Here is a 25,729-nt window from a genome sequence, read left to right on the forward strand (position 1 = left end):
TTTGCTGATTTCTAAAATCATGTGAAGTTACCCGTCCCCACCAAAAAAAGAAAGAAAAATAAACTACATTATTTTATAATTATAATAAGTTATAATTATAATCCAAGGTCATTAATCCAAGGCCATTGGAAGGATATTTTGTCTTAAGTGCCACTAACTAATTTATTACTCAGTGGAATAATCAGGGCTTATTTCAAACTCTGAAAAGCCTTTGTGCATAACGTCCCCCGCCCCACTCCTTGAAATGTGATTATATCCTGATGAACTTGCTTGGGACAAGTTCAGAGAATTGATAGTCAACAAATACCACCTTGTCCTTGGCTTCAGTATGAGCACTATGGTAATTTTCTCAACAGTGAAATCACTGCAAGGCAGCACAAAGAACACTGTCTCCTTTATTGCCAGTGGGTTGCATTTTACATTCTGAATTCCACTTTCAGAAGTGATTGTTTTCTCAGTTCAGAAGATATACAACAGTGTCATCTCTCAGTACATTGGGACAATAATTCAGTCCTCACTGTACAAAGTCCACTAAAGGGCTATTACTCAGCTGGATCCTCATCTGGGCCTGGCGTTTTATAATTACATTTTCTGCTCAATTATTCTGACCACAAAATGTTATAAGTTCTATTTTATTTTAAACTCTTTCTTTTTTTCTTTACACTCAGTTTTTAGATAGGAGCCATCACATATTCTGACTAAGCAAATTCATTATGTAGAAAGAAGAACTGAAATGTGCCTTAAGTAGTGTATCTTCCATACCATAATAATATGGGCTTGTTTTCATCAGTTCAGGTAGTCCAAAAAAGTAAGTTACTAAATAGACCTTCACAATCTGATTAAATCATTGAGGTAAATCCTGTGTGCCCTAAAAGGTTATATCCATTTGATGTCAGATACATAGTAGTTACTTCATAAATGCTAATTAGAGAATATATGATGAAAAAAAATCTTATTTAGTTACTATTTTTTAAAGACATTCACTATATTGCCACATTTTATGTTCATAATCATCATATTATTAACTGATATTCTATATTAGTTTTACATAAAATACCAGCTATTTCTTCCTGAAATGAGAGGAGAGCACATGGCTACTTGGAGATTTTTAATCCAAACAATACCAATGGCAAATAATGGCCTATTGCTAATGCTGGAATTCTCACTGATGGGACAGTGGATTGAAAGGGTAATGTGACATGGCTCAGGTGGTTTATAGCCCAGGCTCTGGAAACTAACTCACTCATTCCTTATGCAATCTCAGACATGTTATATAGCTTCTCTGAGCTTCAGGCATCCTTATCTGTATAATTGTAAGTCAACAGAATCTATCATGAGAAACAATTGAGTTCATGTATATGAGACTCAAAATAGTGCAATACCTATAATAAAAATGAACATTGGAATATTGAGATTATAGCCATAGTGATGGTGGGGGTGATGATGAGGTAGTAATGGAAAAATAAAGATTGGATTCAGGTTTTCATATGCAGGTCATTTTCAGTCTCATCCTAGTGGTTGCAGATTGATACTTATTTCCGTTTCCTCATCTCCCAAGGAGGCATTGTAATAGGGCTGTCTCTCTAGAGCAAGGTGACGTCTATTCATTTTGTGCCCTCTTTCAGAAAGTGCAAGTGGTGGTAACTGTTTTGGACTATGACAAGATTGGCAAGAACGATGCCATCGGCAAAGTCTTTGTGGGCTACAACAGCACTGGCGCGGAGCTGCGACACTGGTCGGACATGCTGGCCAACCCCAGGCGACCCATTGCCCAGTGGCACACCCTACAGGTGGAGGAGGAAGTCGATGCCATGCTGGCGGTCAAGAAGTAAAGGGAAGAAGAAGCCTTTCTGCGTTTGCCCACATAGTGCTCTTTAGCCAGTATCTGTAAATACCTCAGTAATATGGGTCCTTTCATCTTTCCAGCCATGCATTCCTAACACAATTCAGTGGTACTTCAAATCCTGTTTTAATTTGCACAAACTTAAGTGTAGAGAGCCCTTATGCCCTTCATCATACCACTGCCCTCCAAATCTACTCTTCTTTTAAGCAATATGATGTGTAGATAGAGCATGACTGAAATTATTTATTGTATCACTGTTGTATATACCAGTATGCTAAAGATTTATTTCTAGTTTGTGTATTTGTATGTTGTGTTTCCTAATATGTGTATATCTAGATGTTTTTAATAAGATGTTCTATTTTAAACTATGTAAATTGACTGAGATATAGGAGAGCTGATAATATATTATATGGTAAATATAGGATCGTCTGCATTCCAGCAAAAATATCAACTTGCAAGGCACTAGTACAGTTAAACTGACATCTTAAAGGACAACTTAAACCTGAGCTTTCTATTGAATCATTTGAGTACCAAGATACGCTTCCACCACAAATTCAGTGGGTGAATCCAATTTTGTAGAATTCTTTCACAGGCAAAATAGCACGATCTGAGGATCTCAGGCTGACCTCAAGGAAGCATAGCCACGAACCAGAATAGCATCTGTCTGTACATATCTACAAAGCTAAAATCATGGCTTCACTCTTGTATTTGAGGAAGCAACAGAACAGGAGTCAATGAATTCACATTACTGCATGTAGAGTAATGAAAAGATAAGGTGTTCCGTGTGTATGCGTGTGCGTGTGAGCATGAGTGTGTATGTGTGCGTGTGGTGCACACATTTGTTTGGGGACGGGTGGGGGAGGAGAAACTGAGGGGAGAAGTCAGCATTTCTGAAATATTGCCTATTTAAAAAGAAAAAATAGCTCTCCATTATCACCTTTATATAAAATGTGCATCCTGTGAATTCTCTTCCAGATTTCACACCTATAATGATTCCAAAAGGTTTGCACATTAGACTTTGTAACAAAATATTTTATTATACAAAACCAGATTAGAAGGAATGCAGAATATTTTTAACACAGCAATCTGTGCTTATTACACAAAATTACTTTGTGGTAAACAGACAGTATTGTAATCCCATCAAAAGATGAAAAAAAAAAAAAAAAAAAAAAAAAAACCAATTAGCCATAGTTCTGAATGCACTTCAATTAAGCCAAAACAGACAGCTAGTGATCTTTTTATATGCTCTTTTTACTTAAATAAGTTTTAATTTGTCCTTTAAACAAAGGTGAAACAAAACCAAGAACAAGTTCTAGAAAACTGAAGCAACCTCTTATGTACACTAGATGCTTGATTTAGGAGGAGTTTTTAAATGTTTTCAATGTTATTATGTAGTAATTGGCACTATTATGAAGCTATTAGTCATTCCATATGAGTCTTAAAGGACTGCTCTGTGTAACACTGTGACTGCCGTGTGTGCTTAGACACGTAGTTTCCTCAGTGGATAGCACTCAACTTACTCCGTAGTGATATTGTAACAATACTGCCATTCCCTTCTACTGCACTGCCCAAGGTGTGTGTAGCACAAACAGTTCTCATTACAAAGGACCAATTCAGAACTGAAAAGCTATGCATAGGACAAGAAGGACGCGTCGACTGCGGTGGAACACACAGCATTTTGTCAAGCACTGTGCAATATTCCATACTTTCCCCCACTATAGCAGACAGCCACTTGTGGAAGGGCAGCCTGTTATCTATGCTGTGCTGCTTCTAGTCTTTTCTCTCACTTGCTTCTGTGACCGGTTTTAACTTCGAGGTCACAGAAAACAGTGATGCTCTGAAGTGAGAGTTTATCTTCACATTTACCAAAATCCAATGGAGGAGAGCCAAGCATTGGCCTCATGTTCAGTCTTCAAGGATATCACTCCATGTTTTGAAAAAAAAACTCAAGAGAATTCAAAAAAGGGCTGAAGGTAGACTTTAAACATGGGGTTGGCTGTTCTCAATAAAACTAGAACCCCTGTCATTTTTCTTTCCTCATCAAAGAAGAGACAAGCCCTTTCACATTTTACCCCATCACAGCAAACTCTTTACTAATGAAACAAACACAAAGGACAAAAGGAGAATGGTATCTCCTTCTGCTGATGGTTCGTACTTCTTTAAAACTCATACACACACAGATAATAGAAAATGCACAAGTCATAATGTAAGATCAAAACATCAGTTTAAAACACAATTCAAATGAGACTCATTCCAATTTAAAGGACCAAACCCTACCAAAGAGAGGGAGTTGACTTTTAAAAATTCCTTAAATACCAGAAACTGACATTTAACTTCACCGTCTTCAGCTTTGAGTTGTGCACAATGAAACAACATTTTAAAACAAGCAGGTTCAAGCTGCCGAGCAGGCATTACTTCCTGCAAGAAAGTACTGGTAATGCATTCTCTTGCAACACTGCCAACATGAGATTGTCACCGTAGAATTAGTTGGTACTATGTCATCTCTCACAAGTTGGTGACCGAACCTGCTTTATGACCAAGATTCATCTACAGATAAGCCACATGTACCTTTCTGACAAAGCTGTGTAAAGTATTAGAATCTGATGCCCTAGAAAGATCCTAGTTGCCTTTGTGTATATTTACTGCCTGCTTGAGTGTTTCTATGTGTGGGTTTTCTGTGTCTTGTAGAAATGTTGGGGTGTTTTCTTCTGCCATAAGGCTCGTGGCCCGCGAGCCCACTACTTTAGCTGTATTTTACCTTCATTTTTTGATGAGGTGGTTTAAATTTTGTTTCACTTTGTGTAGTGAATTCCACAGTAGTTTTCTGATCGTTGTTAAAAATGACTTACCATATGACCTGGATATTCAATAAAAATGTTTTATTTCCTGTTGATGTTGCCGCCTTTCAACTTTTTTTCTTACCTGACTGGTGGTGAGTCAAGGGCTGGTTGATTTTGGGGACAGTTGGGAGCAGCAGCACCTATGGAAGCTTGTGCTAAGTGCCAGCCAGAGTCACATCTCTGAGCAACTGCAGGGAAACAATGCCCAGGGAGCATCTGTCCAGTGCTGTGGGCACTGTCCCTCTCAGCCTGTGCTTCTCTGTGCCTGTTTATAATCAGGGCACCTGGTAGGTATATTTTGAGGTTTTCCACTCTTTCCAAAATGTGTCCTCAATGGATTTTTCTCCAGAGCCTAAGTCACGTAGCCTCTCCAGAACAAAACTGAAAACAATTGTTTGACCCCATTTTTGGAGGACAGTAGTACACATTAAATTCCATGCTCACTACAATAGCTAGGAGAAGCAAACCCCTTTCCTACACTAACTTCAACATTTATCCAGGGCCTACTGAATACCATGTTTCTTCTGGATGCCAGAGCCTGGTCTTAGACTGACATGTGAACATACAATCACAATGTACTCCCATATGTACTTAAAAGGAAGGGCCTCGGGTCCCCAAGAACTTTCCCTAGACCACTTGTACAGGACACTGTAGTCCACTATGGATCCACTTCTGCATGAGGTGCTCATCCTGCAGATGCTAGAAGCATTACCGTTGACAGTACATCCCTCAACTGCTGGACCCTGCCTCAACTGAGTTCACACCTCATCCAGAGAGTAGCCCACATTCCATGACTGATTTGAAATCTCTTGGCAACACTATCTCAGGTCTATAGTCCCAAAGGGTAGCATTGATTGCTTTTGCAACTGTGCAGCAGTTCAGCTTCTCCCTCTGCCCAGTGTTCCTCACCATTTTGCAGATGTGGGTCACAAGAGCCCTCCCCAGCAAAACCCCTTCATGTACAGCTCCATGCCAGAGTCTGTATCCTAAGGAATCCATGCTGCAGCACAGTCTTTGGGGGAGGCAATTTCAAAAGGAAATTTTTTACAGAAGATAACACAACAGAAAACAGTACCAAAGGAACAGCTAGGAGTCAATTCCGGGAGTGTGCAAAACTTCTGTAAAATTTTTCATTTGACAAGTTTGTTTACAATGAAGTTTTTGATGACTGGCTACATCATATTTCCTTCAATCAGCTCTACTAATCACTGCCAAGTAAGAATAGGGACCAAGCCAAAACTGCTTAGATGCCCAAGGGAAACATCATTTAATTACGGAATACTGTGAGGATGCAGTAGGCAAACAGTTCTAAACATAAGGTTCGAAAGAAAATTTCAGGCATATCAGGGTTAGGAACAGAAAATCATCAGCATTATAAATACAACTGTTTGGATGTCAACGGTGAGAATCTGGTTTCTTAAAAATTCCTTAAAATTAGGTCCAAAATCATTTCAAGAATATTTCTTAGTGAATTATACAAAAACAAAAACAAAAAATGATCCTTTTTCCAATGTCCAAAAAGCTGACAGGTCTAAGGCACATACACTTAGAATATTTTTTAGGTATACCAGTTAGGAAAAGAAAACCATTTCTGTTACTTCAAAGAGGGTATATTGAAAATTGACTACTCAGGGAGGACTGAGAAAGCAGTCAGTGGAACAACACAGAGGTCAGTATATACCAGCCTGACAGCCACAAGAAGAAAATGGAGATTACAGTGTGAAGGGAGCCCAGGACTATATAGAAGGAACTAGAACCTTGGTAAAGATGGCAAGGGGGCCCCATGGGACTAGCACCAGGGTATCAGGTGCTGGTGAAGGGGCCAAGAAGGACTCTACTTTGAAGACCCTGGGAAGGCTAGAAGAAAGCCCCTATCTAAACCTCAACCAGTGCCTCTCATTGGCAGAACCTAATCGGCAACTGGTAAGGGATTCTAAGAAAAACAATCTTCAAAGACCAAGACTCCACCCCAAGCATATCACAAAGCACAGACAGTAGGCTGAGAACAGCAACAGATGACCAACGCATTAGGAAACCTTTGATCAGCTGCATACACTTTTGAAATGCAGCAGTTTCTTCCTCAAAGGATTCATGTGTTCCTGAGCCACACATGTCAACCCCCACCTGATGAAACAGGTGCACAGAAATCATTCTATTTATGCAGAGACTTAATGCTTATGGATTTGAAAACTCCAACCACGATCGCAGTTTCCCCCTTTCTGCAAACCATCTTTATTACATATGCACAGGACTCTTTGATGTTTAGCAACTGATTTACGCCACACACAAACCCCTACTGTTAAACAATCAGATGGTGACTTTGGAATACAAAAGGTAAGAAAACAAGAAAATAATATGAGAAATATTCTGGTACTAAATGTACAAAGAAAATTTCCAGAGCATAAAGAGAGTAATAATTATGCAGGAGGAGCCATCAAAAGAGTAGCAAAAACACCATGCAGGCTGATGATTTGTGCAACTGAAGTTCTGAGGCTGGCCTTGTGAGTCCCTTGCATTTTATAACCCACATTTCAGTCATCCTGACTTCTTCATCCTCCACAGTCAATGCATGTCTCCAAAGTTCCCACATTCATCCTTCTTCTTTTGACAGTAACTATGTTGCCATTGAAGCCTATCCTCTGTGCAGGGCACATGCAAGGTTAAAAAACATTGTCTGTGGAAAAACTTAGGACTCATTCCTTTTCCACTGTTCACTTTATCTCCATCACCTTCCCACTTCTCTGTTTTGGGAGCACAGCAAACAGTTGGTACCGTTCAGGGAGAAGATTGTTTGAGTTGCAAAAGTTCAGTGAAAGCTGCATTAAGGAAAAGAGAGAGGGCAGGGCGGGGAGATCACCTAATCAGGAAGTATGCAGTATGATCACATTCAGGAACAGTTGGACCAAGGGCTCAATGTCATCACTCCCCCCACACACCCTCACACCCTGCAATCCTCAGTGTTGACTTCATTGTGAAGCTTCTGTGTCTCCATGTGGCAACACCTCATGGTCCTTAGCATCTCCAAATTTATATTCTTCCAGTTTAGCATGCTTGCTGAAAGTGCTTCTTTCACAATTAAGACATCAAAATTCCCATCCCTAGCTTGCATGCTTGGGTCAGATGTCCTTAAAATAATCACAGTGGCCATATGATACAGCATTTGCTTTGGCAAAATACCATATCCCTAGACCCAGAGCCACATGGATGGGGTTGGTGCTAGAGACTGGAAACTTTGAACGACAATAGAAATGAAATCGAGTCACATGATTACAAATAGACAGGCCAAGTTTCCACTGGGAACTCTGCTTGGGATGGCAGACACAGTTCCAACAAGCTTTTTTCGTTTCCCCAAATGAAAGAAGGGGGCTCGTTTTACTGGTTATTTGCAGGGGTGGGAATGTTGTTGTATTCAACTACGGCATTTCACTCTGTGCTAAATATGAGCTATGCAGTTGTTCAACAAAATACAAGCAGGCAGCCTGACTTCAGTGATACAAAACTGACACTGGTTGAGGATGGTACACACAAAGCCTCCTGGGGTCTGCTGTCAGGACACAAGTCACAGCCCCACAGCACATTTGTCCTTTGTCCCTGTCTCAGGGAAAGCATAGTTCCTCAAAGGAAAACCAGACTGCTACTAATAAGAAAAGTAGAGGCTGGGAGGCAAAAGCCATCTACCCTTGGCTCTTTGGACACCTCATCCCTAAAAGGCACCAAGTCAGCTGCAGGGGCAGCCTGGGCATTCTGCCTTATGAATGAAAGCACTGTTAGAAAGAAAATTTTAATCTGGGCATGGTGGCACACACTTGTAATCCCAGAAGCTCAGGAGGCTAAGGCAGGAAGATCGTAGGTTTGAAGTCACCTTCAGCAACTTAGAGAGACTGTAAGCAACCTAGTGAGACCCTGTCTGTAAATAAAACAAAAAGGGATGGGGCTGTGTCTCAGTGGCTAAGTGCTCCCTGGATTCAATAGCTGGTACAAAAGAAAAAAGAAAAAGAAAAAGAAAAATTTAAAAGGATGCACCGCCTTTTCATTACCTGAAAACATTCGTTAATATTCTTATTTATTGCCAGGAGAAATCAATCATCTGCTATATATTTTAAATAGATGCATTTTTTTAAAAAAATCACTGAGACACAAGTACAATTTTAGATTCTTGAATTCATAAGAAAATTTTTTTAGTATAAAAACAGGAAGAAAGGGAAATGAAGAAGGAAAAAAAATCACTCTACATAATAATTAACAAAAATTTTACTTTTATACATGTGTTCATATTCTTGGTCCACACATATCCACCTTTTAAATAGTTTCAATCATAGTTTTTATAGAATTAATGTCAATTTCTTGCATTTGATGTGGAAATACAAGTCTTTTTCTTTGTTGCTACAGAATCTTTATAACTTTAATTTTTATGGGTTACCTGACTTTTCTTCAGGTAGAAAACGTGATCATTTTTCTAATATTAGTTGTTGGTAATTTATTTCTTACATAAATAACATTGCAATGGACACTTCAGTAGATGGATGAATAGGTAGGTAGCTAAATGATAGAGATAGATAAATGTATTTTCGATTCATTGTTAGGTAAGTTTCCAGAATTAAGATTGTTGGGGAAAAAAACATTTCACAGTTGCAAATTTGGTTCTTTAGAAGGTTCCTCCAGAACACACTGCTGTTGTACCATGTTCTGGTTTCCTCCAGGCTCTCCAGCTGTGGCATGGTGATCTTAACGAGGCAGGGCCATGTGCCTAGGTAATGGCAGGCCCAGAGCTGGTATATGAGCTTCTGGACTCTGGACCCACTGTCCTCCTCACTACTCCAGGTAGCTTTGTTCAAAACCCAAAGATCGATAACACAAGAAAGGCATTGATCCCTGAGGACTTTTCCCCCTGCCTCACTACCGCATGGAGTCCCGCAGACTTAGCACTGAGAAGGTCCACCGGTTCTTCCTTCCCTGCTCTCTACATCTACCATCACACCTGCATTCAGGCTGGTAGGACACCTGCCCTGTGTTAGTGAGGCCTCCCAGCTGCCTCCCTTTCCCAGCCTCAGATGGCTCCAGCTTGCTCAGTGGGGCAGAAGGCACACAGCTCTAGAGCCAGCAGCCCTGGGCCCAAATCCTGGTTCATTCACTTAACTGTTTAGCCCTGAACAAGTCACTAAATTTTGAGAATTAAAGATAATCAACATTAAAACTTGGCATAAAATGAACATTCAATAAATGAAACTTACTGCCTCTCTAAATCTAGCCTAGGATTTGACAAACATTGGTAGAACCAGATAGTGAATACTTAAAGGCTTTTTGGCAATACAGTGTCACATCCTCCCTTCTCTTCATCTGTCTGTGCTTCCATCTTTCCATTCCTCTGTTCTTCCTTTCTTTATGACCATTTAAGAAATGTAAAAACCATTTGTACTCACAGGCCATACAAATACAGGCCATTATAGTTTGTAACTAGATTCAAGTCATTTCGTTGTGTTTTTTAAAAAAAATACTTCCATGTTTCTCATTCCTTATAGATTAACATTTAAATCCTTAGCACGAGTGATATAGAGTGGTCAGGAATGGTGGCACACACCTATTATCCCAGATGCTTGGGAGGCTGAGGCAGGAGGATCACAAGTTCAAGGTCAGCCTCAGGAATTTAGTGAGGCTATAAGCAACTTAATGAGAACCTGTCTCAAAATAAAAAATTTCTGGGGATGTGGCTCAGTGGTAAAGTGCTCCTGGATTAAACCCCCAGCACACACACACACACACACACACACACACACACACACACACACAAATGGAATGCTAAAGTCTGGCCAAGTATTAACTATTTCCTACACTCTCTCAAGCCCTGTCCTGTATTCTGGCTATACAATTCTCTGAACAAGCTGCATATTCTCACATATCCACACCTACACTAATGCCATCCCTTCCACCTGACCTTTCCTGACAAAATCCTGCAGGTGAGTGAGTGAGGTGGGAAGGGAGGCAAGATGCCGAGGCACAGGGACAGTTTGGGGAAGGCGAGGGATGTGCTGTTTGTTTCCAAGTGCACCGGGTTGTCACTTTCTCTGTGAAGTACAGCCTGAGGTCTTAAGGCTTAGTTCATTATTGCTATGTTCTAGTCCACAAACGGCTCATTCTATCCCAAATGCCACTGTCCCTTAGGCAAACAGCAATGTCCTTTAGAACAACATTGCTGTAAACCTCACCACTTCCCTTGAACATATTAAAGAATATTTTGAATTCAGGAGAAAATGAACACATTTCGGAATATGTTAGCCAGGCTTCCTCCAGCAAATGTGCAGCAGCAGGATGATTTATAAACAGAATCGGGAAATAGGTCCCTGGTTTCCTGTTGCTGTCACAGTTGCCTCATTTTCTCACATTTCCCTAATACCACGAGCTACTGGGCTTTCCACAGCCAGGCTCAGACCCAGGTGACCCAAAATAGGCAGGTCTGGAACAGTGATTTATGGGCTCTCTACTGGTGAATCTTTACTTCGTCCCTAACCAGAATGATCCTTGCTTGTGCCCTGTAGCCAGGCAGGGGGGTCTTTTTGCTTCCCCATGCCCCAGAAAGCCTATGACTCCAGACTCAGCCAGGCCTCATTTGTATCACCATCTCCACCTATTTTCTTTTCTTTTCTTTTCTTTTCTTTTTTTGCGGTGCTGGGGATTTGAACCCAGGGACTTGTGCTCGCAAGGCAAGCACGCTACAACTGAGCTATAGCCCCAACCCTCCACCTATTTTCTTAACTCTCTGAACCAAGTGCCAGTTCCTTGGTTGGGAGTCTTTGTGGCACATAAATGGGGTCATTTGGGACCTGTTACAGATTGAATTGTGTCCCTCTGAAATTCATATATTGAAGCCCCAATACTACAAAGCGTGACTGTGTTTGAAATGAGGCCATGAGGGTGGGCTCTAATCGTTCTGACTGGTGTCCATATAAGAAGAGAAAATTTCAAAGCACCAAGACACCAAGAACCTGGGTGCACAGAGGGATGACACTATCCACAGAGAGCCAAAGGGCAGCCATCTGCTCACCAAGGACACAGGTTGCAGGGCAAACAGCTATCCATCACATTGATGTTGAACTTCCAGCCTCCAGAACTGTAGGGAAATACATTTCTGTTGTTTAAGCCACTCAGGCTACAGTATTTTGTTAGGGCAAAACAATACAGGGCCTATCCCTTCACCCTGACAGAACTCAAAACACTTCTCTCCAAGAGAATGCAGCTTTCCTGGGACTGAGGTCTCTAGCTCTCTTGAAACAGATGTGCTTTTTCCAAAGTCAGTCAGCAGCATCTGCTACATCCCATGCTCCACTCCTCTGGTTCCATGGATCCTACAGTGCCTCCCCTCCTGCCCCATTTATACTTCCCAATCCACTGCTTTCTCTCCTCTATTGTACAAACTCTAGACTCTGGATATGGTGTTGTGGATGTCAGAAATGGTGTTTATTTTTCCTTTTCTCAGATGCAAGCTGCATTAGTCAGGTTTCTTCAGTGAAACAGAACCAACATGGGGGAGTTGTATATATATAGAGAAAGAGACACAGAGACAGAAACAGAGAGAGAGAAAGAGAGAGAGAGAAAGAAAGAGAGAGAGAGAGAGAGATTTTGAGGAATTGATGCTCATGATTGTGGAGGCTTGCAGAAGCCACAATTGATGGGGTAGACTAGCAAGATGGAGACTTGAGGAAGAATTACACTTCAAGTCCAAAGGCAGTCTACTCGTAGAATTCCTCTTTGTTTTAGGAAGGTCAGTCTTCCCAGTTAAACAATGGAAGATAATCTGCTTTATTCAGAGTTCACTAACTTAAATTTTAATCTCATCCCAAAACACATTCACAAACAAGGTTTCAGGTATAATCTATCTCAATATATACTTAACAAATTTCAAATGTCTCACCATGAAAAACAAGTAAGCAAGGTAATGGTTGTGCTTATTAGCTTAATTAATTCATTCTACATTCTTTACATATATTATAACATCATCTTGTATCCCATAAATGTATACAATTATGACTTGTCAATTAAAAATACTAATTTAAAAATTAGTTTTAAAAAAATCTCACAAAATCATCCAGAATAATATTTGACCAAATATCTGGGCACTGTACCCTAGCCATGTTAGCAAATAAACTATCATGTTTCTTCCTTGTAGTAAACTACTTTACCCTTTCCTCAATGAACTAAGTAGTACTTCAACATCCGCTAACCACATGGGACTATTGAACATTTAAAATGGAGCTAGTCCATATTAGGGAAATGCAAAGCAAAACCACAATGAGATTTCATTCCATTCCAGTTAGAATGGCAATCATCAAAAATACAAATATCAAGCCAGGCACAGTGGTACACACTTGTAATTCCAGCTATTCAGGAGGCTGAGGCAGGAGGATCAGAAGTTCATGGCCAGCTTCACCAACTTAGTGTGTGTGGGCGGGGGGGGCGGGGGGGAGTGAGAGAAAGAGAGAGACTGAGATGTAGCTCCATGGTAAAAACCTCTGGTTTGACCTCCATTACTGTCCCTTCCCCTCACATAAAAAAATAAATAAATAAAAAAAGAATAGAAATAGTGAAAATGCCAGAGAGAAGGTCGGGCAAAAGGAACTTTTAATACAATGTTGGTAGGAACATAAATTAGTACAGTCACTGTGGCAAACAGCATGGAGGTTCCTCAAAAGACGATGAATGGAACCACATATATACAGCTATAGAACTTCTTGGTATTTACCTAAAAGAACAAAAGTCAGCATGCTATAGAGATACATACATTCCCATGTTATAATAGCACAATTCACAATAGCCAAGTCATGGAACCAGCCTAGGTGTCTATCAACAGATAAATGGATGAAGAAAATGTGGTGTATATACACAATGGAGTTTATTCAATCAGTCATAAAGAGGAATGAAATTATGTCATTTGCAGGACAATGAATAAAACTAGAGAGTATCCTATTAGGTGAAATAAACTAAACTCAGGAAGTCAAGGGTTATGTGTTTTCTCTTATATGTGGAAGCTAGAGAAAATGGGGGGAAAGGGGACCTCATGAAAATAAGAAGGGAGACCAGCAGGATAGAGAAAGGGAATCAGGGAGAAGGAGAAGGGGCAGGCAAAGGGAGGAACTAGGAAATGAAATGATCAAATTATGTTATAGGCATTTACAAATATGTTGCAGTGAAACCCACTTCTGTATAATTATGATGCACCAATACAAAACTTTTGTAAATAAATAAAACAGGGCTAGTCCAAGTTGAGAGGTTCCATACATGTAAATTACATACCAGGTTTCAAAGACTATGCTTAAAAATGTAAAATCTCATATATTTTGTATATTGATTTCTCCTGGAAATGATAATGCTAGCAGTACACTGAATGTCATATTTTCCTATTGCTGCTATGCAAATTATCACAAACTTAAGTGGCTTGAGACAACACAAATTTATTAGTGCACATTTCTGTAATTCAAAAGGCTAATATGGGACTCACTGGTTGGTGTTGGTCTGGTTCCTTCAGGAGGCTCTAGATAGAAATCTGTTTCCTTGTCTTTTCCAGCTTCTAGTGGTTGCCCAAATTCCTGGGTTCATGGTCCTTTGTTCCATATTCGAAGCTACCAGTATCTCTTCTCTTAACCTTCCTCTATTCACACATCTCTCTGACCACAACCAAGGCCAGGTCCTCCATTTTTAAAGACTCATGCAACTAGATTGAGTCTAGATTGATAATTCAAGATACTCTCATCATCTCAAGGTCTTTAGCCTTAATCACATCTGCAAAGTCCCTTTACCAAGTAAGAAAAACTCATGTTTCAAAAATTTTGGATATCTTTAAGGTCATTAGTCTTCCTACCACATTAAGTTAAATAAAATAAATTATTAAGCCACATGTGGTGGCACATGCCTATAATCTTAGTGATTTGGAAGGCCAAGGCAGGAGAACAGCTAGTTTGAGGCCAGACTCAGCAATTTAGTGAGACCCTATCTCAAAATAAAGAATAAAAAGACTGGGAATCTGTAGCCCAGTGGTAGAGCACTCCTGAGTTCATTTAGTCTCTAGTACCACAAGTATATATACTTTTAAATATATATATATTTAAAATTAATTTTACTTTTTAAAAAAATATTTTTATGGAAGAAAGAGCCCACAGAGATTTCTCTTTCTCTCTCTTTTTTTTTTTTTTTTAGATTCTTATATATTTAATCACTCTTTTAGGTCTTTGGTACTGATCAGTAAGCAATATTCCCAAATTTTTTAAAATTCATTTTTATTGTAAACAAATGGGATACATCTTGTTAATTTTACTTTTTTAAACATTTTTAATGCGGCCACTAAAAAGTTTTAAATTGTGTATATGAATGACATTTGTGGCTCATATTATATTTCTATTGGACGTTGGATTAGCACTTGAGAAACAGAGATTAAATCTACATCGTGCACAATTATAGAAATGAAATTATGTACCCCATTTGTGTACAATGAATCAAAATGCAGTCTGTAAAAAATTTAAAATTTTTTAAAAATAAAATGAAAATAAAAAATGAAACTGACTTAAAATTTAAAAAAAGAAGTTTGTCAAGAATTATAGATTAAATCAATAATGTTGTTAGAACTTCAAAGAGCCTTAGACCTCAGACCTCTATCCACAGGCATCCTGGATAATCTCACTCTAATGATTGTAATGCTAGTGTAGTGCTAATGGCTCCAAAATGTGTCTCTCTACCCTAGACCTCACTCTTGAACTGTAGTCTCATACATCCAACTGTCTAATAGGCATCCGAATGGAATTTGTCTCAAACGGAACACTTGCCCTTCACCTGCATCCTACCACTCTCCTTTGTAACCTGCTGCTCATGTGGTTCCCCTTCTCAGCCAAAGTTATCACATTAAAACAAACAGATCACATCTCATCTTCAAGTTTTCCAATGGTTTTCCCTCTGAGAAAGAAAAGCCAGATTCCTACCATGCTCTCCATGGCCTTAAATGGTGGGAATCCAGCCACCACTCTGCCCTCAATACCCACCATCTTGGCTTCCTCCACTCCAGTTGCGCTGGCTCCCTGTGTTCCTCAGGCAGCCACATATGCTCCATCTCAGGGCTTCTGCACCTGACACACCTGCTGTTCCTTCTATTCCAACAGGCCTCCTCCAAGGGCCCCAGATCTTCTTCCTTCACTTTATCCATGTCCTTGATTAAATATCAGTTTATCAGCATCCCTATTCCATAATCCTCTGTCCCCACCCTGCTTGAATTTTCTCCATAAAACATCACCACCTGACATACTAAATATTTCTCTGCTTATCTGTTTATCGCCTGTTTATATTCTTAAAGACATGTATCCATGGAGACAGAGCCTTTCATCTGCTTGTCCACTGCTGTATTCCCCAGCATCTAGAACACTGCCTTGCACATAGTAGGAACTCAATAAATTCTGAGGAATAAAAATATAAACTCTTTGGCTCAGAAAGGATTAGTAAAGTTATACTGAATAGTTAAGAATAAGCCAGATAAACATATGTTCAATATTTTTTTTTTTCCCAGAATTGCATTACTTAGTTTTGGCAGGTTTTCAAAAGCATCTTTCAAGACTTATCCACCATGTTAGCCAATTTCCTGATAAGGATCTTATCCTTCAAAGAGCTAGTGGTTTCAAATCCTAGTTGCCCTTCTGCCATTCAAAATCCAGTTTTCTCACATGGATAATTATTTAAATCTAGTCTTTAGAACTGGCAGAAGAAAAATGTAGATAATTGCTGTTATAATAAATGTGAAAGCAGAAAAAATTACCAATTTTTTTCAGTTCATTTAACCCCTAATCAACTGTCAAGCAAAACATCCTTCCCAACTGACATCCTTAGCAAAGTAAAGGGTCTGCTTTGCTCAGGCTGCTGTTACATCTCAAGGCTGTCTCAGAAAGCAAACTAATTGCTTATCACTTATGCAAAATGGGAACGGGGCATCGTATTTTCTTATTACTGTACAATTCTATTACCTTGTTCACTAATTCTTTTGGTTTCACCTTTTAAAATGTGGGTTTTTGTTTTTTTTTTTTTCTCAGCCTACACAAATACCAGATGTTTAAAACATTGAAGGGCAATATTCCATTACTTTATTTTTCTTAAAATTGCATCACACTTGACATTATTTGTTGACATGCAGAATTATCATATTTTTTAAAAATCTTATAATCAGTAGCCTTCTTCTGTCTATAAACACTTAATCTAAAGTCTACATTTTTACCCAGAAGTTGTTTTATGATTTTTAAAGATAAAAAAGGAGAAGAAACTGTCCTATTGAATTATGGGGGGAAATTAGACCTAAGAAGACTATTACAAAGTTGAAAATGAATCTCACAACACATAAGTTAAGGCAGTATTAACTCCTACTCTAACAGATATTTAAAAAAATAGATGGTCACCATACTGTGCAGATACTCCAGTGGAACAGAAGGGAAGTCCAGAAACAGACCAAAATACACGTGAGAATTTAGTATATTCCATGGAATTTTAGAGTGCTTTAAAGCTGTCCAATAACTTAGAAAACAAAAGATCCAAATTCTATATCACTATGAATGCTCTGGCTGCAAATAACAAAATAACCACTTAAACTAACAGAGGCCTAAAACATAAGGATATTCATTTTTACATAACATGAAGTTCAAAGGTATGAAGTCCCAGATTGGCTCAGTTTCTAAGGAAGTTTTCAAGTACCAGGCTTCTTTAGCCTCTGCCAGGAATGGTGGACAGAGAGAAGTGGGCAGGAAACATATTGGATAGACAATCAGATACTCAGTGATGGGCATCAAATGCATGTTTCTGGTCATGATGAGAGTAAAAACCCACCTTCTCTATTATCACTTTCTCTAGTTAGTAAAAATCTTTAGCTGCCAGACATTTTAGTTTCTCTTATTTGGTTTCTAAATTCCTCCCCTAAATTTTTGTCTTTTTTCTCTGTAGAACACTCAGTTGTTTTAATCAATAATAACAGGTTTCTACACTTGACTTTGGGGGAAATGTACACTCATAAGTATTTTTTTCTTCATTTTTATTAAGTTTTTAATGTATTACTGTCTTGAAATTTTAAAATAACAAGATAATAAGAAGATATCTCTATTGGAAGGCAAAAAATGGAATTCACTCAGATGAAGTCCTGGCCAACACTAGTATTTAAATGCTCTTTTATTTTTTCTCCCTATGTTAAAGTTATTCTTGATATACTACTCATCTCCAACTGACTACATTCCAAATATACATCCAGAAAAAAAGACACTTTCTCTGAACCGTCTTGAGAGAAGGACTTTTTCTTTTTCACTCCCTGTTGAATTTCACGAAAGCAATTACTAAATACTTAAAAGTGTCAGGCTCTAGGTAATGGACTGAGTTTATAACCTGAACAAAAGACATATAATTTCTTTCAAAAACTAGTTTAGGTGAAGGGATTGTGTTTTGTTTCTTTGTATAGGGAAGTAAAGGAGCCACAGGAAAAAACGTTGGCATAACTAATTGCTAAGTGCCCCTTGCACCAGGACCTAACTAATTGCTAAGTGCTTTGGGCACCAGGACCTTCATTCAGGTCTCCCCAAATCCCCTGAGGCATTACCTATTCATCCATCCCTCCTCTTCCTTTCAATGTTTCAATTGCACTACACTTTCCCATACCCTCCTCTTCAAGACAGGAAACACAAGCCACAAGCAAAATGGGGCAGGGGCAGTTGAGGGATCCTAGGCGCCTATCTAGCTCTGTAAGTCACTGTCTTCAGTATGAGTTACTGCTCTCTTATGACCCCTGTAGCTGAAAACATGATCTTTGATGAAAGTGTTAATGAAGAGTCATGTGCTATTAAAAAAATAACATGGGCTAAGATAGAAGGGCTGGTTCTTTAAAGAAAAAGAAAAGCCTATAGTGGGAGGGCAAGGAAGGAGAGAAAGGAGTCCACTGGTTTTGCTATTGCTTGAAACATTTTTGGAATTCTTTTGGTAATAGTATTCACACACACACACACACACACACACACACACACACACACACAATCCTAAGGATAGTTTTAAATTCTACTCAATGGTTCTCAACAGATCTTTTTATACTAATCTTAAAAACACCCCCCACTCTCCAAAAACCAGTTCTGTGGCCAAATAAGTTAAGGAATTATATTATCCTATTTTTCCTCTTTGGAGATTTAAAAAGCATAATCTTTTCATATTAATAGCTCTTGCTGTTTAATTATGCTTAACCTACATTCCCAAACTAATTTGACTCAGAAATCTTTTTTTTTTTTTTAATATCTACTTTTTCTTCACAGAATGAACATTGGAAAATATTGTTTAAAAATAATTGCAGGATTTTCTCATAAAATCTAGAATTTCTTCTAAAAAGTGTAGATAAAGGTCTTAGATCAATTTGTTTTTAAAGTCAATTATTAAATAGCAGATATTGTATGTTTTTTTAAAAAATGTTCATCTTTCCTTTCTGCCTTAACAAAAAAAAAAAAAAAAATCACTTTTTACTCAAGGTGAAAATATGCTTAGCCTGCTGAGAACATGCTTCACTTAGATTCCATTGTGGATATGTGACCAAGTTTTAACAAATGTTATAGTATCCTGAAAAGGTACTTCCAATGCATTAATTCCACCAGTGTGCCCACTCAGCCTTTTGCCTCTCTCCCTTTATCTTTTCTGGAACACAATCCTTACTCCTGAGATGCTCAGTCTTGCATCCTGAGATGAAAAGTCACACTCCAAGGAAAGGGAAGCAGGAAGATGGAAACAGCCTGAGTCTCTGGAGGCATCACTGGGCTGCCATGGGCTCTAAAACTTCTTGTGTTTGCAAAAAGTAAGATTCTTTCTTATTTAAGCCATTGCCCATAAAGTTTTCTTTAAACACACTCCTAACCAAGAGTCACATTTAAGATTAGATTTCATATAATTTTTATCTGTCAACGAGAGGTTCATTTTAGATTTATTATTCTTGTGCTTTTATTATAAAATCACCTCTAGTTCTTCTTGAAAGTAGATACAGTGTACATGATTCAATAGAAACCTATGTATTTTCAATTACTATAAGCTCGACACCATAAACTTTCTTGAACACTAATTAGAAATAGAATAGCCTGCAATGATTTGTCTACCTAAATATTAACTAAAGAATCTTGCTTAATTTTCCTTAATTTTGTAGTAGTAATTTCCTATAAATTGTATGTGTAATATATTTCTATACATTAATTGAAACAAATGAAAACTTGTGGTAAGAATTTCACCTTTTGTAAAAACTATAACCACACTTAAATATCATAGTCTTGGGACAGGATCCCATGATCCAGACAAATGTCTTCAACTTCTACTTTTTTCTCTTTATGTGCAAAAAATCTGGCTTTATCCCAGTTCCCGGCATGACTGGACCTGAGAATGCTGGGAAAGATAGCTCTAAAATACGTGGTAAAATGAAGGAGATATCAATTGCTGAGTATTATCATCATCATGATGACATTGTCATCTTTTTTTCTTCTTTAAGCACGAATTCACCAACTGAGAAGATAGATGCAGCTGAACTCTTTAAGTCTACACAGGAATGGAAGGGCAATAACCCAAACTACTCTTGAGGTTTCTGTCAAAGATGGGCTGCATTTGCCATTACTGCAAATTACCCTGCAATTTTCAGAGGTAACTATAGAGACTTGAAATTTTTAAGGCGTGGAAAAGCGATGAGATGGAATCCAGGTTTATTTAGGAAGTTTCACCTGATTGAAAAAGGGCCAAAGAAATCAAGCCCAATTCTGGAAATTTTCATGCATATTAGTTCTTCATAATAACAAATGGAATCCTACAGAACACTGAGGCTGTCACTTAGAAGCCTTCTAAATAACCTGCTATCAAGAGAAAGACATCAAAGAGATGTACAATCTGTGGCAAGTCACTTGAGACAAATTACAAAGAATGGGCCTCTCAGTTTTGCATGCAAAAAGAATCTCCTTCAGGGAACTAATTAATTGGCCTATAAGATTCTGAACAATTGATGAATTTACCAAATTTTATTGAGGTCCTATTACTTGTTAGCACTAATACATGGTGAGGATAGAAAAAAAACATTTATAAGGTAAAAGTATGTAACTTTAAAGACTTTATAGCAGAATAGGAAATACAGGAGAAGTATAGGGGGAAAAGAAACAATGATATATAGACTTTAAATATGTATAGCCAAGTAACAGTCAAAAGGACTCCAGAAATCCAAAGGAATAAATGGAGTACGTGATTAAGAACCTTGCAAACAGGTAGAAGGGGCTTGAATCCTGGTTCCATCCCACTCCATCTTTGTGACTTAGGTTATTTTTGTTACCTAACCTGTTTATGCCTCAGTTTCAACACCTGTAAAATGGACTTAGTAATTGTATCTCCAACACAAGGTTTAAATATGAAAGGCTTAAATATGATAAGATATGTGAAAAACTTATTGTGGAGTTCGGCAAGAGTTAAGTATGCACCAAATACTACCCAAGATAAATAAGTATTAGAGCAATCATAACTGACAGCATGATATGCAACTACACTGGAAGTCTTTCCAGAGATGTTGTGAGTGATCTGATTTAAATAATAGAGAGGGAATAGCTGAAAGCATGAACCACCATGAGCAAATACAGAGAAACAGGAATGCACAGGTCATGTTCTGGAATTAATAATAAGTTTGAGTGCAGCCAAGAAGTAATTTTTACCTTAAAAAAATGAATGTTACAATGAATAAAGAAGCAAAGGATACGAGCAACAAACTCACAAAGTAGGAAATAATTAGTAAGCAAACATATGGGAAATTATTCAGTCTTACTAGGAATCCAAAAATTGAAATTTAAATACAGTGACAGGAAGATTGGTTCAAGATGGTAGATTAAGCACACAAATATAATTATTCTCTTAACCCCAAATTCCAAAAAATGACTTGGAAAATAGAACAAAGTACCGTCAGCAGACAGAAATATTGCAAACTTCATGAAGTAGCAAAATCATGCTGCATCGGACTAAAGGAGGAAAATCAAAGGAGTGTGCAGTGAAAAGCCACTGCAGTGACGTTCACCACTCCGGAGGTTATTCAAGTTCATAAGGAACTAAAATATGGAGGAAGGGGAATGATTAGTCGGGGGTGTTATTAGGTAGCTGATGTAACAGACACATCCCAAACTTGCTGGCTCAACAGAATACAAGTTTACTTCCTCCACCTGCATCCCATGCAGTCAGCAGCAGGACGACGGTGGGAGCTGGAGAAGGGCTGCTGCCGGCTGTCCCTCAGGCTGATGGAAGCTCTGCCATCTTCACACTGAGACTCTGGCTATTTCCCTGCAACAGGAAAGAAGTGAGCAGCAGACACAGCCTCAGACCAGGGCAAGGGGAGCATTGTCCTGAGTCATACCCCTCAGGTATCCCTTGCTTTGGAGCACCTTCCTTGAAATGTTCTGTATTGGGCATCTGGAACCCCTGGAGACAGCAGACATCCACACACGCCAAGCCTGGCCCTGGGCCAACACAGTTCATGGGTACTAGAATCCCCACACTGAAATTTCCTAAGCTCCCTCCAATGACTGTACACAGCCTGGGCTCCCAGTGTCATCTAGGTGTGGCACCTCAGGCCAGCTCCTGTCCAGTTTTGGTCGAGTGTCCCCCTTTCCCAGTACTCTGTGATTCCCCTCCTTCTTTGCTCCTTCTCTATGTCCTCCCCCACTTTTTTTCTGACTGCTTTCAAGGTTTTTTTTTTCTCATTGCCACTAGTTTTCAGCAATTTTATTTTTTTTTGTAGATTTTTTTTATTTATTTTAATTAAAAATCATAAATTTACATAGGGAAATATTGTTTGATTCATTGTTATTTTTTCCCTTCCCCCCGACCCCTCCCACCCCTCTTTTCCCTCTATATATTCCTTCCTTCCTCCATTCTTACCACCCTCCTTATCCCTAACCCTAAACCTTACCCTAACCCTAACACTAACCCCTCATATCCCCCCTTATATGTCCTCATCCGCTTATCAGCGAGATCATTCGTCCTTTAGATTTTTGAGATTGGCTTATCTCACTTAGCATGATATCCTCCAATTTCATCCATTTGCCTGCAAATGCCATAATTTTATCATTCTTCATGGCAGAGTAATATACCATTGTATATATATGCCACAGTTTCTTTATCCATTCATCAACTGAAGGGCATCTAGGTTGGTTCCACAATCTGGCTATAGTGAATTGAGCAGCTATGAACATTGATGTGGCTGTATCTCTGTAGTATGCTGATTTTAAGTCCTTTGGGTATAGGCCAAGGAGTGCGATAGCTTGGTCAAATGGTGGTTCCATTCCAAGCTTTCTGAGGAATCTCCATACTGCTTTCCAGAGTGGCTACACTAATTTGCAACCCCACCAGCAATGTATGAGTGTACCTTTTTCCCCACATCCTCTCCAACACCTATTGTTGCTTGTGTTCTTGATAATCGCCATTCTAATTGGGGTGAGATGAAATCTTAGGGTAGTTTTGATTTGCATTTCTCTTATTACTAGAGATGTTGAACATTTTTTCATATATCTGTTGATTGCTTGTACATCTTCTTCTGTGAAGTGTCTGTTCATTTCCTTAGCCCATTTGTTGATTGGGTTATTTGTATTCTTGGTGTAGAGTTTTTTGAGTTCTTTATAGATTCTGGAAATTAGCGCTCTATCTGAAGTATGAGTGGCAACGATATTCTCCCACTCTGTAGGCTCTCTCTTCACATTACTGATAGTTTCCTTTGCTTGAGAGAAAGCTTTTTAGTTTGAATCCATTCCAGTGGTTCATTCTAGCTTTTATTTCTTGTGCTATGGGAGTCCTGTTAAGGAAGTCTGCTCCTAAGCCAACAAGTTGAAGGTTTGGACCTACTTTTTCTTCTATAAGATGCAGGGTCTCTGGTCTGATTCCGAGGTCCTTGATCCATTGTGAGTTGAGTTTTGTGCAGGGTGAGAGATAGGGGTTTAGTTTCATTCTGTTGCATATGGATTTCCAGTTTTCCCAGCACCATTTGTTGAAGAGGCTATCTTTTCTCCATTGCATATTTTTGGCACCTTTGTCTAGTATGAGAAAATTGTATTTATTTGGGTTTGTGTCCATGTCCTCTATTCTGTACCATTGATCTACCTGTCTATTTTGGTACCAATACCATGCCGTTTTTGTTACTACTGCTTTGTAATCGAGTTGAAGATCTGATATTGCGATACCCCCTGCTTCACTCTTTCTACTGAGGATTGCTTTAGCTATTCTGGGTTTCTTATTCTTCCAGATGAATTTCATAATTGCTTGCTCTATTTCTGTAAGGTATGTCATTGGGATTTTAATTGGAATTGCATTGAATTTGTATAGCACTTTAGGTAGTATGGCCATTTTGACAATATTAATTCTTCCTATCCAAGAACATGGAAGATCTTTCCATCTTCTAAGGTGTTCTTTAATTTCTTTCTTTAGTGTTGTATAGTTCTCATTGTAGAGGTCTTTCACCTCTTTTGTGAGATTGATTCCCAAGTATTTTATTTTTTTCGAGGCTATTGTGAATGGGATAGTTTTCCTAATTTCTCTTTCTGAAGATTCATCACTTATGTATAAAAATGCATTGGATTTATGAGCATTGATCTTGTAACCTGCTACTTTACTGAATTCACTTATGAGTTCTAAGAGTTTTCTGGTGGAATTTCCAGGTTCCTCTAAATATATAATCATGTCATCAGCGAACAGGGAGAGTTTGAGTTCTTCTTTTCCAATTTGTATCCCTTTAATTTCTTTGGTTTGTCTAATTGCTCTGGCTAGAGTCTCAAGAAAGATATTGAATAGAAGTGGTGAAAGAGGGCATCCCTGCCTTGTTCCAGTTTTTAGGGGGAATACTTTGAGTTTTTCACCATTTAGAATGATACTGACCATGGGCTTAGTGTAGATGGCCTTTACAATGTTAAGGAATGTTCCCACTACCCCAATTTTTTCTAGTGTTTTGAGCATGAGGGGATGCTGTATTTTATCGAATGCTTTTTCTGCATCTATTGAAATAATCATGTGATTCTTAACTTTAAGTCTGTTGATATGGTGAATGACATTTATTGATTTCTGGATGTTGAGCCAACCTTGCATCCCTGGGATAAAACCCACTTGATCGTGGTGCACTATCCTTTTAATATATCTTTGTATGCGATATGCTAAAATTTTGTTGAGAATTTTTGCGTCGATGTTCATTAAGGATATTGGTCTGAAATTTTCTTTCCTCGATGTGTCTCTGTCTGGTTTAGGTATCAGGGTGATATTGGCTCCATAGAATGAGTTTGGGAGGGTTCCCTCCTCTTCTATTTTGTGGAATACTTTGAGAAGTATTGGAATGAGCTCTTCTTTAAAGGTTTTGTAGAACTCGGCTGAGAACCCATCCGGTCCCGGACTTTTCTTTGTTGGTAGGCTTTTGATGACCTCTTCTATTTCATTGCTTGAAATTGATTTATTTAAGTTGTGTATGTCCTCCTCGTTCCGTTTAGGTTATTCATATGTCTCTAGAAACTTGTTGATATCTTCGAGGTTTTCTGTTTTGTTGGAGTATAGATTTTCAAAATAGCTTCTAATTATGTTTTGTATTTCACTCATGTCTGTTGTGATATTTCCTTGTTCATTCCGAATTTTAGTAATTTGAGTTTTCTCCCTCTTTCTCTTTGTTAGTGTGGCTAAGGGTTTATCAATTTTGTTTATTTTTTCAAAGAACCAACTATTTATTTTGTTAATTTTTCCGATTGTTTCTTTTGTTTCAAATTCGTTGATTTCGGCTCTGATTTTAACTATTTCCTGTCTTCTACTACTTTTGGTGTTGGTCTGCTCTTCTTTTTCTAGGGCTTTGAGCTGTAGTGTTAAGTCATTTATTTGTTGATTTCTACTTCTTTTGTTGAATGCGCCCCATGAAATAAATCTTCCTCTAAGTACTGCTTTCATAGTGTCCCAGAGATTTTGATATGATGTGTCTTTCTTCTCGTTTACTTCTAAAAATTGTTTTATTTCCCTCCTGATGTCTTCTGTTATTCATTTATCATATAAT

General features: G+C 38.5%; 1 protein-coding gene across 2 annotated transcripts in view; it reads left to right on the forward strand.

Annotated features, from left to right (window-relative positions):
- The window catches only part of SYT1 (synaptotagmin 1), a 344,348-nt gene extending 339,614 nt beyond the window's left edge, over nucleotides 1-4,734 (forward strand). For both annotated transcript variants that reach the window (XM_079141181.1, XM_079141182.1), the window contains exon 9: nucleotides 1,626-4,734. In XM_079141181.1, coding sequence (XP_078997307.1) covers nucleotides 1,626-1,832 — 207 coding nt within the window. In that variant the 3' untranslated portion in view covers nucleotides 1,833-4,734. The remainder of the gene's footprint in view (nucleotides 1-1,625) is intronic.
- Nucleotides 4,735-25,729: the final 20,995 nt, after the last annotated feature.

This window comes from Sciurus vulgaris (genome assembly GCF_902686455.1).
Source record: "Sciurus vulgaris genome assembly, chromosome: 5".
Classification (NCBI taxonomy): Eukaryota; Metazoa; Chordata; class Mammalia; order Rodentia; family Sciuridae; genus Sciurus; species Sciurus vulgaris.